At 38.4% G+C, this 17338-nt stretch overlaps 1 protein-coding gene across 1 annotated transcript in view; it reads left to right on the forward strand.

The window, feature by feature from the left end:
- The window catches only part of PCCA (propionyl-CoA carboxylase subunit alpha), a 302331-nt gene that overhangs the window by 116947 nt on the left and 168046 nt on the right, over positions 1-17338 (forward strand). The window contains exons 11-12 of the mRNA XM_059832438.1: positions 794-888; positions 8257-8407. Coding sequence (XP_059688421.1) covers positions 794-888; positions 8257-8407 — 246 coding nt within the window. The remainder of the gene's footprint in view (positions 1-793; positions 889-8256; positions 8408-17338) is intronic.

Genomic DNA, 17338 nt, shown 5'->3' on the forward strand with positions numbered 1-17338 from the left:
ATGGGGTTCCTTTTCTTTCTTTTCCTTCCAGTTTGAAGTTGCAGTTCTGTTGTTCCAAACTTGTGTTTTTTCTGAAGTGTAATTTAGGTAGTTGGAGCTGATGCTTGACTGTATGTTTAACTCTTCCATGAACTGAAGCTGCAGCTAGGAACTGTAGTTGACACCTGATTTTTGAGAAATTTCTTGAAACAACTGCTTTAATTTCCATTGGCAGTATTGAGGAAGTAGCAAATTTTGTTATTCTTAATAAAAGATTACAAACTTTCTGACGACTTTTTCCTCTTTGTTAAAGACAGGGTGCTGTGGTTTGCCTACTGAGAAGGCTCAGTTAGCCATTGTTTCTGAAAACTTTTGTGTGTAGTTCAGGAGCAAAATAATGGCATCCTTTGAGATTTTTCTCTTTCATTGTCACAAGATATTGATTAACAATATGCTTCTGAGTAATTTCATTATGCAATACAATTTTAAATGCTTGAAAATGTAGTTTTAATCTTACTTCAGTCTTTTTATTTCTGATTTCTGAACTTCTGGGAGCTTCTCACAAATTTTGAAGTGAGTGGTTTTTTGCCATATGTAGAGTCTTTAAAATAATCCTGTTCAGAATTTGAAGGAGCATTCAATTAGTATTTCATATACAATTAATTTTCTACACTAGCATTTTTTCCCAACCTTTATTTCTAGATTGGAGAAAAATTATTTTTAAATTAAACTAACCGAATGCTACATAATAGTATAATGTCAAAAGGCCGTATGCATACATGTCTTTGTTAATAGCAGCATGTTATTGTTTCAGGTTTTGGCAGATAAACATGGTAATGCCTTGTGGTTGAATGAAAGAGAGTGCTCCATTCAAAGGAGAAACCAGAAAGTTGTGGAGGAGGCACCGAGGTATGTATACTAGGCTCTTGATGCAGCTTCATAGTTGCTGAAAGCATTTTTGGAAAGCTGCTGATTTTATTTATTGTACAAATTCAAGCAAATTTTATTCTATTAAAAACCACAAAGTAAATAAACGTTTAAGTTATAGTCATTTGACTCTAATGCAATTCTGATGTACTTGAGGGTGTTTTGATCTTGCTTCATGATGTCTTTTGGTAAGAAGAAAACAGGTGTTGTGTTGTTAATTTTTTTCATGATCTTGTATAAGATGGATATGGATCTTACCAATCAAATACATGTGGTATAAGATGACTTTCTTAATATATCTGAGATATTTTTCCTTTGCCATTCAACTTTTGGATTTAAGAATAAAATAAATATGGAGTAGGTATTTATTTTACCACAGATACAGATATTTGACTGTGTTATAGTAATTGTGAGAGCGACAGATAATACTGTTTATTTCCATTTGAAATGGAACACAAAGTACTAAATACTATATGCTACCTTTGGGTACCATTCATGGTAGTGAACTATAGATGTAGGTGTCCAGTAACTCAAAAGTACTAAATGATGTTAATTACACTGATTTCAAATGGAGCTGAAATACATTGCTGCTGCGCAAGGTATGGTCTTGCTGTGTTTTCTGTTGCAGGGCATTCATCAGAGAATATGTGTAGAAAAAAGGGCAGAAGGAAGTTCTGATTTCAGAAAACCAGATATAGGTATATCACTACCCGTGGGAATTCCCAGGGTAATGTGTTCACCAGCTGGGATGGGTTTGCCATTATTTTATGGCACACTCTGTGATGCAACAATTTAGGATGTGAGGAAAAGCACTCATTGAAATGATGTTTAGAGGCAGCATATAAGTTAATGTTGTATCATAATTGTGAGACTGGTGCTGTTTATGACCTCGACTTTAAAATAAAAACCAAAGTTTAAATCTAAGGATACAAGCCCACTAATAAATGCTTAAATAGCTGTTGTTGCTTTCTGGTAGTGCTTGTGAATTTCTCGAAGCCTTATGCCTAAAGATCTTACTATGTTTTTGTTTGTGAAGTGTGAAGGCTTCAGATCCCGATACAATGTGTGTGTGCATATACGTATACCTAAGGATTTCAGAGGAGAGTTTTTTGCCTCAGGAGTATGTGTAAGGTACTACCTGCCCATTCTCCATGCCTGTGGTCATGTTAAAGGGAGTAGTATCTCTTCCTGTTACCAGCCAACTGTGATCAGAGTGTTTTCTTTCATTAGAAATATCAGCTTTTTAACTTTCTTGGGTTTCTCTGTTGGAGTTGCCAGTAAGTTTTCTCATCCCTTCCTATAACTCTACAAAAAAGTGTGGGCAAGTCAATTTGGCAAAATTTGGCATGAAAACTCTTCTTCCATCTTGTTGTTGATTGTTTCAGACTCTGCCAGACTTGTACTGACAGCTTTGGAAGCCTTATCTGCCTTACAGCCACTTGCAGTTGGCTGCAGAATCCACTTCTTTACAAAAGGTTACAAGACAGTTGCAGATAAGCAGGGCACTAACTGCTGTGAGACACCATAGAGACAGTAAAGCTTGAAGTTAGCCCTTTCTGTGAATGCTGTTTCGGTTAGTCTCATTGATTAATGACTCCTGGGAACACCTTTTCTTGTATGGCTGGGTGGAGGAAATATGAAGTCCTTAGTAGTCCTTTTTTCCTTCTATTTTAAATGGTAGCTGCCATTAGGAGCTCTGAGATAGGTTGAAGTTTCTTTTTTTCTTTCATGAAACCCAAGAGATAAGGATGCTATGAGCGAAAATGTTTATTTGTCTTTTGTACAATTTAGGGCTTTTGACTCTGGCCTCATCTCAAGTTTCTTTTGATTTACTTTTTTCCTATGATGATGTTTTCCTAATTATCTAGTTTGAGACTGATTTTTGAGGGCCTTTTGGCTTTGAGAATAATCTCTATGATTTTCTTAAAGCTAATTCTGCACATGTTGAACTTATACTTACGGGATCATGTCCAGTTTTCCTGGGGAAGTTCAGTCTCCTGTAAAAAAAAAAAAAAAAACCAAATCTCTGAGGAGAGAAAGCTCTTTAGTTCACACCCTGATGAGGTTACAGTATTCAAGGGAGCCTGGTGTTCATGGTGGTCAATCCCCCAGTTTCAAATAGAAGACCAACAAACTATGCTTATACTCTTTTAACATAATCAGTTGTTCTACTCTGTTCTGGGAAGCACACACAGTAAGACACATCTGATCATCGCAAGTTTTTTAGTTAGTGCTGGGTGAAGTTAGTGCTACACAAACCTTCCGGTGATTTACAGTGATTTTCTTTGCTTCTAGCTTCACACCTTTTTGGAAGATGCTGTTGGCTTCTCATTTTGCTACAGAGACTGAAATTTAAACAGATGAGTAACACTTAATAGTCTGTTATTCCTTAATTTAGTTTTTGTTCCTCCCCTGCCCAAACTCTTCTCTAGTCATTTTCAGAGACAGTTGCTATGCGACAATGTACTTTGGCAAGAAAAACTGTGAGGGTGTGGTTGTATTTTGCCTGTTTGCTAGAGTGATTACTACGGGATTCTTCCCCATGTAGAGAAACAAGGCCCGTAAGCTTATCAGAAAATCCATTGATCCTTTAGGATCGAGCTAAAGTAAATGGATCTATGGAAAGTAAATGTGCAGGAGTCTTAGCTGACTTCCTATTCAATAACTGGAGCTCAAAGGAGTGCTCTTAAACTTCACTTTGGTGAGAGCAGGTGTCCTATCTAACCATTTCAGAACCTGTTAGAAGCTTTTTGAAGTGCTTAAACTTTTGCCTCACCACTTGGGTGAAGGAATGTCCAGCTGTTCAGAGGCACTTGGCTATATGTACTATTTGATGCCCAAAGTTAAGATTTAGGAAAGTTGTTATGGAGAAGTGTCACGCATAGGCCCTTCTGCTCACTGTGATCATCTAGCACTATCCTTTGCTGTAGTGTTCAAAGAGATTAAACATTTGATTCTCCATGGAATACCAATTTGAATCATAGACTCATTTAGGTTGGAAAAGACCTTCAAATCATTAAGTCCAACCATAAACCTAACACTGCCAAGTCCACCACTGAACTATGTCCCTAAGAGCCATGTCTACATGTCTTTTAAATACCTCTGGGGATGATGACTCAACCACTTCTCTGGGCTGCCTGGTCCAATGCTTGACGACTGTTTTGGTGAAGAAATTTTTCCTAATGTCCAATATAAACCTCCTCTGGCGCAACTTGAGGCCATTTCCTCTTGTCCTATCACTTGCTACTTGGGAGAAGAGACTGACATCCACCTTGCTACAACTTCCTTTCAGGTAGTTGTAGAGAGCAATAGGGTCTCCCTTCAGCCTCCTCTTCTCCAGGCTAAACAACCCCAGTTCCCTCAGCAGCTCCTCATAGGAATTGTTCTCTAGACCCTTCACAAGCTTCGTTGCTCTTCTTTGAACATGCTCCAGCACCTCGATGTCCTTCTTGTAGTGAGGGGCCCAAAACTGAACACAGTATTCTCAAAATGCTGAGCTTCAGGACACTGGGTGTTAAACCTTCTTTCTACATTTTCAGGCCTTTCCTGGACAAGTAAGGATGGAACAGTGCCCTTCCATTGTATTCTGTACTAGCATGCAAGATCCGTATTAGCATCCACAGTGAGCAAGTCCTTAGAACTTGCTAGCTGCCAGCTTATTCTTCTTTGCTGTCTCTACTTTTCTCCAGTGATTTGTGTCCTTTGGGTTAAACCTTAGCATCCAGGACTTTCAGAATAAGGTGATTCTTAGGAAGGTCTCTCAACAATTTCCCAAAATTTCCCTGAGTTTCGTCTCGGGCAGGAAATAATTTTTGTATTATGTGTTTTTTTTTCTTCCTAGCTGCATACATTCAGAGTTGAGATTGCCTTGTCTATCCTAGATATTAGTTTTCCAGTGTCTTTTTAAATTGAATGATGTTCTTTCAGTTTCACTTCAAAGGACAAAAATGTTTCTTTCTATTTCTGCTTGTGACAAAGATCTAAGAGGCAGGAGATTTAAAAGGGAGGCTAGTTTACCAGTAAGTGACTGTATTAGAATGCAAGTGAAACAGTTACACTATTTTTGTGACATTTTTGCATGCTCCATTATTAGCGTCTCTCAGGAATGTTTCTGTCCTTGGAAGGTGCCAGGGAGACAGCAACTTCTTTCACTTTCTCCAAGCACTAAGCTGTCCCTGAAAGATCTCGCTATAATGCCAAGTGCTTCAGGATCATATTCCAGATTAACTGCCAAGGTGCTACTTGAAGCCACCGACAATTTGAATTAATGTACATAGGCAAGAACTTGACAGAAAGGTATGTTATTGGAGTAGACTCTATGTACAAGCTCTCCTTAGTTGTGCAGCATGTATGCATATCAGACTCTACATTTCCTATCACTCTGTCTAGAAATCCTTGAAGGATTTGGGGTTAAGAGAAACAGTGAGCCTGTTCTGTTTGTGACTGTGTATATGAGTCATAGGTGGGCATAGTTTAGATGTGGGGACAAAACTGTGTTTTGAAATAATTAGGATATTTATCCCCGCATCATGGTAGTACGTAATGGATATCTCAAAGGAAAATTGTTTTTGTAGGTAAGTAATTTTTTTAAAGAAACAGTATGCCTAACTATTTCCTAAGAGCGGGTAAGCTGACCTTGATATTTAGAAAATGAAGGTACTATTCTCTCCCAGCGTAGTGGTATCTTCAGAGGAAGGGTAAATGTTACTGATAAATTATTTTTTTCTGGTCTATGCTGAGCAGTAAATTTCCACTGACAGTGTAACGGTCTGTACTTCTCAAAATCTCAACCTTATCTGTGAGTGAAGGTGATGAAGATATTATGGGAAACATTATCTGAGGCACTAGAAGTGGGAAGGTAACATCTTGCCCATGTGGTCATCTCTCTGGATGTAGAAACAATGGAACAAACCAATTGTATTGTCTTTGATCAACTTCACAATAGCTTGAAGAAGGTCTTATGAGTGAAATGTCAGGTCTGATCTTATTTTTTCTTTTTGGTGCTTTTATCTTGCGTATCCTTTTTATTTTGAAGCCTTTATGCTGTCATAGGAGCTATTTGGTCAAAAGAATAACAGGTATATGTGTGAGAAAAAGATTTGAAGTCAGGTTTAGAATGCTGTGTTTTCAAGTGATGCCTAGTTAGATTAGAGAATAGTTATTTCAGTTGTAAAAGTGCATCATTGAAGAAGGCAGAAACAATATATATGAAAGGTAAAGCAGCAGAGGTGAATGTGAAAACTTTGGTTAATTAACCTAGCTGATTGCAGGGATGATCAAGTAATTTTAGAGCGTAAAGCTTAACCATGTGGCAGAGATCAAGTTTAGCAGTGTGACACCTCTGTTCTATTCTTTGGCTACAGCAGGAGGTGAACAGAGAGATCCGAGACCTACATTTAACAAACATAGGGAAGATACCGCTGTAATAAAGGGGAGTAACTGTCTTTCGTCCATATGAGAAGTAATAATGGTTATGCTAGAAATAGAGTATGAAGCCAATATTGAAAAGGTTCTGTTCTTCCTAAGTCACTCATTGACCTTTCGTGATCAAAGCCCTGCAGAAACCCCAAATTGGATTATTGATTGTTGATTTTGTGTAATGTATTATCCTCTTATTGAATCAAAATAAGAAATACTGTGAAACTCTTTTACCTTACCAGTGCCTATTTTTGATAGGTACGGCACAGTTTTGCATATCTTCTGTTTTTTCCTTTGGTTTGGCATAGGATCTGATAGCTTTTTTGGGATCAGACTTGACTTCTTTTTCCTCTTGATCCCTTTGTTTGTCAAGAAAGAAATTTTTTTCCTAAATTCTGAAAATGCCTGCCCTACTGTCCATCAGAATCTGCCCATGTGGGCACTGGAAGGACGGAGGTGCTAAGTAACACTTTTCCCGTAAAGAAAAGGATTCCATTGTCTCCCAGTTTGTCTAGATATTTCCTCACTTTTTGTGTCATGTCAAATATGGTTTGTTATGGCAGAAGTCCCTAGTTCTTCTGTGAGTTCAGGTCTCAGTGAAAAACCCCATAGTAAGTACTGAAAGGTAAGTCCTGACCCACCACTGGCTTCTGTCTGCATGCAGTCCTGGGCCCCAGATAGAGCTTTGCTGACTTTGATGGGGCTGCATCAGATTTGTGGAGGTTCCTGGTTGCTCCTTTGCAGAATTAGGACTCGCTGTTGAGGACACTTCAAGGAATACGTAACATTTGGTATTTTCGTTTTAAACAGTAACTTAGAGGTAAGGTAGAAATGACTTCCTATTCTCTTAAAGTACTTTTAAAATGATAGCTGGGTTATGTGCCTAATACAAGTCACCACAGAAATACAATAAGCTTATTTATAAGCTCATAAGATAAACAGCTACATGTTGTCTTTCATTGAAGGTCAGTGTATCAGAGTGAGGGGCAACCAGTTTCACAGCTTTGATGGAAAGCCACAGAAATTTCTCTAGCTCTAAATTAACAATCTGCATAGGTTAATTTAAATCTGAATTTGCAGTACAGGGGAGAGTAACAAGCGGAAAATATGTACCTTCCCGAGTCTTTCGATTCACTGGACCAGTGGAAGTGGCATGTTGCTCTCCTAGAATGAGAAGTCTTGGTATTTGGGCAGTATTCACAGTGGCTCCCAAAGTGGTAGCTGGGCTGCATTTTGGGTGCCCTTGAGTGTGTCCAGGATTTGTGGAAAGGAATGAATTGCAGTTAACAAACACGGATAACTAGTCTTCAGCTTACAAGTAAAGCTGAGGGAGGAAATAGATGATATGGAGGTTTAAGTCATGATATTGTTGACGGTGTTTTAGTTAAATACTATGAATGCCCAAATTTTCTTCATTGCCATCTTACATAAGAAGCCCAGATAAATACTTCATTAATTTCCAAAACTTCTTCATTGCATAGCATACCAATGAAATGGCCACGCTGTTTTAATTCAGAGTCGGAAAACAAATTCCCCTTAGACTTCGTGTCTTGTATTTTGGCGTTCATATTTCCATGGATGGATTTTTTTAGTTACAGTTCTTTTTGCAAATAGATATGCCTTCTAAAATATCATGGATTTGTATGTATTTATTTTCATTTAATTTACATTATTATAAATCTCAGTGTTATAAAAAAGGTGTGTTCTGTCATTTTGTATTTTCGAGAATACTGTTATTTGTCCTGAATTTCTTGTACATTAGCAGTAATTGTGAAGCATGTAGTATATCTATTTAGGAGCAATATAAATGTATAGACATACATGTTTTCAGAACTTAAATAATGCTGTCCTCTTTTGGTGGTAGTTTAAGTAGAAGATGAAATAATTTAATTATTATTTTAACTGAAGAAAGGCATTGTTTCTGTATTGTAGCACTTTTCTAGACCCTGAAACTCGAAGAGCAATGGGAGAACAAGCAGTAGCTCTTGCCAAAGCAGTAAAATATTCCTCTGCTGGAACAGTAGAATTCCTTGTGGACTCCAGTAAGAATTTCTACTTCTTAGAAATGAATACTAGACTTCAGGTAAGAAAAACAGCTCTTCAGATTCAGAAAAGTGTTACTTAAAAAAACAGAACATAACCTCCTTCCATGCTTAGGGGTCTGCTTCTGCAAAGACTTACACATAACTGACTTGACGCATGTGAGCACTTCCCACTGAACTTAAGATCTACTCACTTAAATAAGCCTGCGTATACTGTGCAGCAGTGAGCCCTCGCACAGCACTCAAGTAAGCGTTCAGAGCTTTTGCTCTTTGTTACACTTGACCTAAAGACCTTGCAAGAGGTCACTGTTAAGTGCCACTGTGAGTTCACAGTAAGTGGCTAGCCACTGTGCTCTGATGCTTTTCCCCACTGCTCCCTAAGCTTCTTTTTTATTTTTTTATGCTTTGATTGCTTGCTGAGTTTCTCTAGGAGGGTGATTAAAACTATGTGTATATCAGCAATAAAACCACTAGCAATCGGCATATGATTTGAAATTGTGACTGGAATGCAACTGTGTAAACAGCACGCTGACATGGTGTAGGATTTTTGTAACAACACATGTAGTCAGTAGTAGATGTCATAATGTACACTGCAAATGAATGGACAAAGTGTTTTATGGAAAACTCCCTCTACCTCTTATTTGACTCTTGTAATGCATTTCTGGTCATAATCTAAGAAAACAGGCACATAACTTAAAGTTTGGATGTCATTCTCAAAGACGGGAAGAAAGTTCAACTTGTAAGCAAGTAAATTCCATCATCTTTATCCTCCTTTTCTCACTTTGTTAAATAATGCCAGAAAGACTGAAATGTGCAATCAAGCAATAGAGTGATTAGCTTCTTATTCTGTTTTAGCTACATTTCGTTAGGGCTGTGTCCTGCCTGCTGCTTGTACATGTGGGCAGTGATAGAGCATAAAGAGATCTTTGTAATTCTGACATCTTTGCATGACTTTGTATAATGTCTGGGTAAATTTATGCTTTGGGTAAAGAAGTGAGAGAGGATTTGGGGTACGAAGGGGGGAATGGGGGTGTTGCAATCTTCCCCTGTACCAGGGGAAGACTGCTCGTAAAATTTGCCTTGCCTTGTAGCACAGCAGTATTTTTTGGAATTGGTCATGACAGTTATACTTCACATGCTTTTGCTAGGAGTTTGCTAGGCACAATCTGGTCTACCTTAGATTCAGTTAGAGAGGGTGGTGGGTAGTGGCGATGTGTATTTCATTAAAATATTATGAAGAATTTCTGTCTCTTTGGTCATATTCTTTACACTTTTCCCAAGCTTGCAGTTTTTGAGAGAACACTTTTCAGTGACTCTCCATGTTCTTGTTTACATAGAAGAAAATTGATTTATGGTTTTCTGCATAACACACCAGCAGTTCAAAACCATTTCCTTCCTGTAGTTTATTATTGTTCGCCAGTTCCTAAATGGAATTAGCAATGGAGTATCCTTGGAGTTGATTTTTTTTTGCGATTTTTGTTTTTAAGATGTTATCTTTGCTGTGTTGTGGTGTTTTCCCCGCTCAATGCATAGTGGTAAGTGTTCGAAGTCCCAAACCTCGAACTTGCTTAATTGTAGAGGTCTCCACATACACAGTAAGAAAGCTTTCACAATTCCATCTTTAAGGACTTTAAAGACTCCGTTTGAAATATAGCCTAAGCAGTTTGACAGTTCCCTATAATAGCAGACTCATTCTTTCCAACTCCTAAAGAAATTTACTAATCTTAAATTACAGTACTTGTGTAGATATTCTCTAATTCTTCTATCCTGACTGTGCATTGTCTCTAATTAGCATTTCAGCTTAAGGCTGGAGAGTAGTAATTTTCTCCGATTCTTCCCCAGGCTTACCCAATTGATCTGTCAGTTCTCCCAGGTCTCCAGCTTTACTTTCTGTTCAACTAAGTTATGCAACTAACACCTTGTTCTTGGCCAAACATAGAAACTTTAACAAAGCTTGTCCAGATTTAACTTCATAACCAGGAGAGTCTCTAGATGTCCCTGTATTGCTTCAGCCTTCTCCTTTTGCATCTCCTAATTGTGAACAGTGGCTAACAGGCTCACTTGCCCTGTTTTTGCTGAACGCTCCACAGCTGGAAAAACCTTCCTAAATGATGGACATCTGATCCATAAATGATGCTCCTAAGGTCTTTGTTAGAGTGTGTTTGAGACACGGGTACCTGTCAGCATCATCAGAACATGTCTACTAAATTATGCAATTTCCTGTGTCCATTTTAATGTTTCAGCAATCTCTAAGCAGATCACTGTAGCCTTTTTACTTTCGATACAGACTGCAGAATATACTTGCGTAAAGCTAACTAAACCATGTCCAATACTTTGCACTGCATGCAGATTTCTCCCCTCCCTCCATTTGGTGTACCTGGCAGATATCTTCCAGTGGTTTTTGTAAATTATTTTGCAGTAATTGAGAGTTGTATTATTATGCGGCTGTCTTTTTGGGAACTCTTTGGGAATATACCTTTTCTGCTATATAGTTCTGCAAAAAAGTATAAGTAGCACCTTACAGGAAGTTTATATTTTATTTAATTTTTAAGTGTTGCTGCAATACAATATGAGGTTGGAAAGTGGAAAAAAAATTGGTGAATCAGCTCCACTGTGTTGTATGCTACACAAATCTGTTACAGATGTTTCACTCCCTCCAAGCGATTTGGCTAGAATGATTTGTTCCTTGCTGCTGGCAATGTACTTCTTGTTGTATCTGCTGCTCTGCCATCATTCAGAGGCCAGCTGATAAGTATGAGACATGAGATTGGATAGTTGCATAGCAAAACTAGTTATTCTTGCTTTTCACAAGAAAACATAGAAATGGCTGCCCTAGCAGCTAGAGGAGAACTTAGGTATGATGTCATTTAGGGCACTTTTGGAGTGGTTTTCAGGCAGCTTACCACTGTTAGTATTGTTGAGGCAGACCAGATGTTGAATATCTGATTCTTTATAGCTGCTCACGCTGTAGTGTGCTTTGGGTTACCTAGTTTCATCAGCCTAATCAAAGGCAGTTATAGTCCAAAATAGCCAAACACAAGCTTTGAAATAAATAAAAAGTTTTTGACCCTTTAGATTGATAACCTTTCTAACTTCCAAGTTGTGTCAAAATCTCCTTATCATGCTACTATCAGAAATGCTGGCTTGTACCAGAAAAGTCTCTTCTGCTTTTCACTGGAAGATTAGAAATGTTCATCTTTGACTTCGTAGGAAGAGAGTCTACAGTCTGTAAATAATGAATGTCTGTTAACATATGGGTGTGCGGTGTGGCTAAGCTTCTTACATGTGAATCAACAGGTGACAGCAAAGGGAAAATATCACATATTCTAGAAGGTTATAGTACCTTGAAATGAGAAGCATCTCTTGTTAGCTTAAGGAGAACTGAGAAAAGTGTGACAAGTAGTGTGAAGAGAGCACTTGCTCTGACTACAGTTTGTACGTCTGTCTCAGGTCTGCTCCCAACCTTCTGCCTCCCCCACGTGTTATGTGATTTAAATAACAAGTGAGCACTCCCTTCCTCCTCAAAACATGACCAAATTTGCTTAGAGTAATCTGATTAAAAAGATCATTTGTATAGACTGTATTCAGCACAGTGGAGTTGAGAAATATGGTAATTTGAGTAGCAATGTGTTTTCTCCTCATGTGACAGTTTGAATATTTTTGTCATAACTTTTTAGGGATTAAAAGTTAATTTTGACCTGTTTGTAAGAGATTTATTGAAAGGAAATGGCATATCTGTATGTTTCTATTTTACAGTTAATTGTAGAGAGAGCATTTATTTTATGTAAATGTTTTCAAGTTCTTTTAAAGTAAGTTGATACTAAGGCATAAGGCGAATGTAAATAAACTTCCATACACCCACAGAACATTACCCAGTGTTAAGATTTTTGTTCATCACTTTCAGTGTTTTCATCAGATTTTACTGACCTTTGGAAAACGTTATATTCCAGAGCTTTGTCTTTGTACAAAACTGGCCATGCCTGGTATAAAAAACACAGGAAGAATTTTTACATGCAACATGTCTCTTTCTACCTCCCTTTTCATCTGTTTGTCCACTCATGAAAGTATAAAAAGCACGGTTGGAAAATGTCTAGAAGTATGTAGAAGTCCTGTTGGTGAGTGTCTGGAGCTCCACTGCTTATAAACTGCTGGTTCTAACAGTCTCTTAATGGTATCTGTATTCTCTTGCACATCATTAGGCAGCACCTGCTACACATTTGCTCAGTGAAGGAGAGAAGTGCTGGAAAATGTTGCAGCTGCACTATATAAACAGTAGCAGCAAAATATAAATAGCAAAGTGATGAGCTGAGTCTGGATTGCCAGCTAAAACCACAGAGAGGTGGTGACTTTGGTATCCGTTGCAGACCCATGGGACGTCAAGAGGTGGTTTTCTTGTCTTGGTGTGCGTAACTGCCTGGAGGATGAATTATGGTTGGTGGGCAGGAGTATGGGAGCAGTGAAAGGGGCTGTCAGGAGTTGGAGGAGTAGATTTCTACAAAGGCTGAATGGCAGGATTTCAAAGTAAAGTCTCAAGTGACTGTTTCTGCTGTTTGCTGAGACTCTTCATATTTCTTAATACTGGAATCTTGTTTTACTGTGACACTTTGCTTCAGTCATTTTAAATAGGCTAACGAACAGTGTCAGATGGTAAAGACTTTCTATTGCTGCTAACCTGGGCTGAATTTGAACTACTGACCTAAAGGTGAAAGGTCTCTTATCCCATTACCAATCCCCTAAGCCCACCAGAATCCATTCTGCACACAGTTTATACCAGCTGTTCATGGCCATTTTTAGAATCGAAAGAAAAGGTGATTTTGCTGCCGAACAACACTTCTTCACACAAGAGGGTCAGCCGACAACAGTTAACCAGATTTTTGCCACATTCTTGCCTCCTAATGCAACTTCCATTATGTAGCTACTGGTTGTCTGCTTTTCAGGCTTCCCAAAAGAACTACAGAAAAGCATTGCTAATTGTTGTTGACAGAGGAGAATGACATTGTTTGTGTAAGTCATTGAATCTGAGAGATGCCATTAACAGTGCTGCCGGGGCATGGAGTGATATCTTAGAGACAATGTTACCATATAACTGTCATAGAATACTATTAAAAAAGGTGGAGAAAAAGGAGGCTTCCCTCCATTTTTAACAAGTAGAGAAACAAAAGATCATTCTTCAAAGGGTACATTAGTTTCTTTCCTTTTGAATTTGATGTAAAGAAAACCACGAATGGCTGCAGTGTGACCAGAGCCACCTTGAACGAAGTACGCTGAGAGGGCTTTAATAGTGCTGCTACATATAGTGAGGAATTGTATCTTTAGGAAAGAAAGTGTGGGTTTTGTTGGGTGCAAGTTTCTTTATTTTCTTATGTGGAGTATGTAGTGGAAAGGAAATTGTGTCAAATTACTGAATTGCAAGATTTTGTTTTTGAAGTGCAGGATGTTAATTGAGAAAGTTATGCTGAAATTGTGAGCTAAATAACTTGTTGATGTAAAGTGTGTGCTGTTTGTTTAAAGCACAGAAAAGACATATTCAGTATTCGTAGGCTGTGGTAAGTGGTTTCTTACTCGCGTCTGTCCAGTACAATAAAGAAACAAATCCTTGCAAAGAAAAAAGGGCAAAACTGAATCAATGAATACTGGAAGATAACTTCCTCTGAGGAAGTAGATTCAATATTTTTCAAAGTTGTTACATGCTTTATTAAAAAATTAGTTGGTACCAAATGTCTGTGCATTAGTTTTTATTTCTGCAACATCTTATTTAGGAAACAATAAAAGAAATCTACCTGAGCATCTTAGCTTATGGGAATTTTTGTAGTTCTAGTTGCAGTCAGTTCTTAATCACATACTAGTAAATCAGAAGATAAGCAGCAACTCATATTATGTACTATGTCTATAGAAAAGGACAACATAGGAGATTGCCTGTTATGTATTCCTCTGTGTTTTTCATTCATTGTGTACATTAATCCAAACATTGTCTGTTCTCCAGCAACCTTTCTGAAAAGCTGTTTTTTACTATGTGCCCCCAAACCCCATATACATGGCTGTTGTGAACTGTTTTGCGGAAAGATGTGACCCGAGTGGTCCTGCTCATAGTAGTCAGGAAGCTGGCATGCCTGAAGAGCAGAACATGTGTGCACCTCTGCTGCTGTTCAGTTCTCTGAAATAGAAACCAGGCTTACTGAAATAAAGGGAGCTGAGGAGCATCTGTAAGTTGATGGGTTTGGGTCAATTGATACGGGATTTGCCTGCTGCAGAAAAACCCAGGGGATTCCAGGTGAATCATGTTTCCTGGAAACTGAGGTGCATGTTGAAAGTTAGTTTTGAGATTATTTCTCTGAATGTAAAGGAGTATATGACACCAACTAGGGACTTACAGTAGTAGGGATGACAGAGGCTGTAGTTTTAAGTCTACTGAAATTTAGATTTTTTTGGCCGCTGTGGTCTGCTTGAATGCTCCAACGGGTCTGTGAGTAATTTGATGCCTTCTGCACGCAGGGGCAAGAGTGTAATCTGTGGGAGTATCCAGAAGTGTTTGCTGTTAGATTGGAGTACCTTGTTGGTCTTGAGAAAAATGTGTCCTGAAAGTATTCCCCAGAATATAAGGGGAGCGGTCATTGCTAATTTAACTCTTAGCTCCAACTCTTCATAAAAATTGCATGACTGTTTTTGTAGCTGTGGATGAACCCCAGTATGGTAAAGCTTTAGGACCGTTGGCAGTCACAGAACAGGATGAGAATTAGCAGCCTCTCCATCCTGTTCTGGGGACGGATGCTAACTGGACTGCGATGTTGGCAGGTTCCCCTAGCTCTTTTGTACCTGCTTCACCATCTATATACTGGGTCTTAGTTGTTATTTTCTTACAGGCTTTGCCACCAGTGTCACTTCCTGTATAAACCGAAAAAGGTTAGGGGAGCAAGAACACTTGTAATGCTCACAGGGGAGCTGATTGCTGTGAAGTGTCTGAAGAAGAGCAGATCCAGTACGAAGGGGAAGCACTTTCCCTTTACCCTGCATGGATGTTGCTGGCTTTGTGGACTTGAAGGCAGGAACATAAGTAGCATTTTTCAGAGAAGGAGGTGTGTGTGGATCTCAGGAAGTGGGGAGTAAGACTTTTTAAAGGAGGTATGTATCATACTTAAGTGCATTGAAATGATGAGTTGTTATAAATTGTTTATGATTGGACTTGGTAGAAGTAAAGGAACAGGTAGTAAAGGTGATGCTTTCGGCAGCTAACTAATTGAGAGTTATTGCTGATCAATTTTTCTGCTTGCCTGTTGAGAATAAGGTACATCTGCCTTGATATAGCTATGATCTGTAGGTTGCTTGCTGCAGACATGTCTGGTTTTGCCCTTTGTATTAAGAACAGAGATAATGTGTGAATTTACCCACTGTCATACCATATCACCATTGGCTCTTACCTTATTGACTGGGGCATCACTGGCAGGATGTTGGATCAGCTGACTACAAAATCTGAGTGTGGCCCAAAGCTAGAAGAGTTGATCGATTGAGTGTGATTCAGCTCTGTTTGTGAGCATACTTGCATTCATTTCTTTAAAAATTCAGTCCTTGGCTTTACTTGCCATTTTATGGATGGTAAGGCTGTTGATGGAGAAGAGGTATGGCATAAAATTAGTAGAAGAAAATACAAGTCAGGCAAAACAAGAGTGACACCTGAAGTAGAAGGCTGAAAAGTAAAAGAGGAAAACATTTAAAGCCTAGCTTTTAATAGTGATTTAAAAATAGATGCAACAGTTACCTTAGTCATTTGACTAAGCTGTGACAGTTACTCTAGAGCTTTCGTAACCTGACGATAACGATGCCTGTGTGTTCTTTTTTTGGGAGGGGAGGGAGAAGAGGGGTCTAATTTCTTCACTTCTATGCCTATCCTCCCTTGCACTGTAAAAGATGAGAGCTTTAATTTCAGATCCTGCATGTATATCTTTGTGGGTGGATTCTTGCACCTCCACAGCCTCATTGCAGGGCGCTTGTTGAACCAGGATATGACGTTGCTGCTTTGTTAATGTCCTTTTGTACTGTATGCTAAAGCATATTCCGTATAATGCTAAAAATACTGACCCTCTCCTGCACCTCCCCTTGCCGAAAGAAAACTGCAAATGCTAAAAGAAGTGCAGTTTGAGCTGTGCACCTCACTGAAGGGTTAAAGTTACAAATCAGTCAACTAGGATTTCAAGGTTAAAATTCTTTTCTACCCCATTTTGGTGATCTGATGGTCTTTAATGTATACTAAAATGGATTTTAAATGTATTCGGTATCCCCAAATTAGTGGTGCTATTAGTACTGTCTACATTATGCCTAAACAACAGTAGTTGAAGCACAGTCCTAAAAGAAAGCAGAACAACTTCTCCCCACCCAAAAAAAACCCTCAAAAAATTTTCGTCATATTTTTTGAATGCTGCTTTGTGTGCAGGCACAAAGGGAGTATTTTGAAGAAACAGAAGACAATATTGACCAAGTCAAAGATCTGTATTGAAGAACGGATTAAATAAATGTTTGTGAGTTGTAAGACCCAAACAACAAAAATGTTTTTCTTTCCAGAAACATTCCATCCTATTTTGATCATCAACAATAAAGCGGAAAACAACAATGAAGCTATTGAATCTGGAATGCCAATTGCAATCCAAGAAAAATGGCAGTATAACTAAATAATGCAAATTTCTTGGGGGGGGGTTTAAAAAGAAATACTGTATTTTAATTATCTGGAACATTAGAATTCCAAACGTGTTCTAAATGCGAAGGTAATTTTTTCCAAAATAAGCGAGTAACTTCTGTTGTCCAAATATGAATATGTGGTAAGTAACTTTCTATTAAAACTTAGAGTTTTAATAGAAACTTCAAGTCTTAATAGAAATTGTACTGCTTCAATTTAGCACTGCAGGGTAGACAATGAGATGTTTTGTAGATTCTCCAAATACTGTTATTAAGCTTGACATGCTGGGGAAGATCATGTGTTAGGT

Source organism: Gavia stellata, chromosome 1, assembly GCF_030936135.1.
Source record: "Gavia stellata isolate bGavSte3 chromosome 1, bGavSte3.hap2, whole genome shotgun sequence".
In the NCBI taxonomy this organism is placed as follows: domain Eukaryota; kingdom Metazoa; phylum Chordata; class Aves; order Gaviiformes; family Gaviidae; genus Gavia; species Gavia stellata.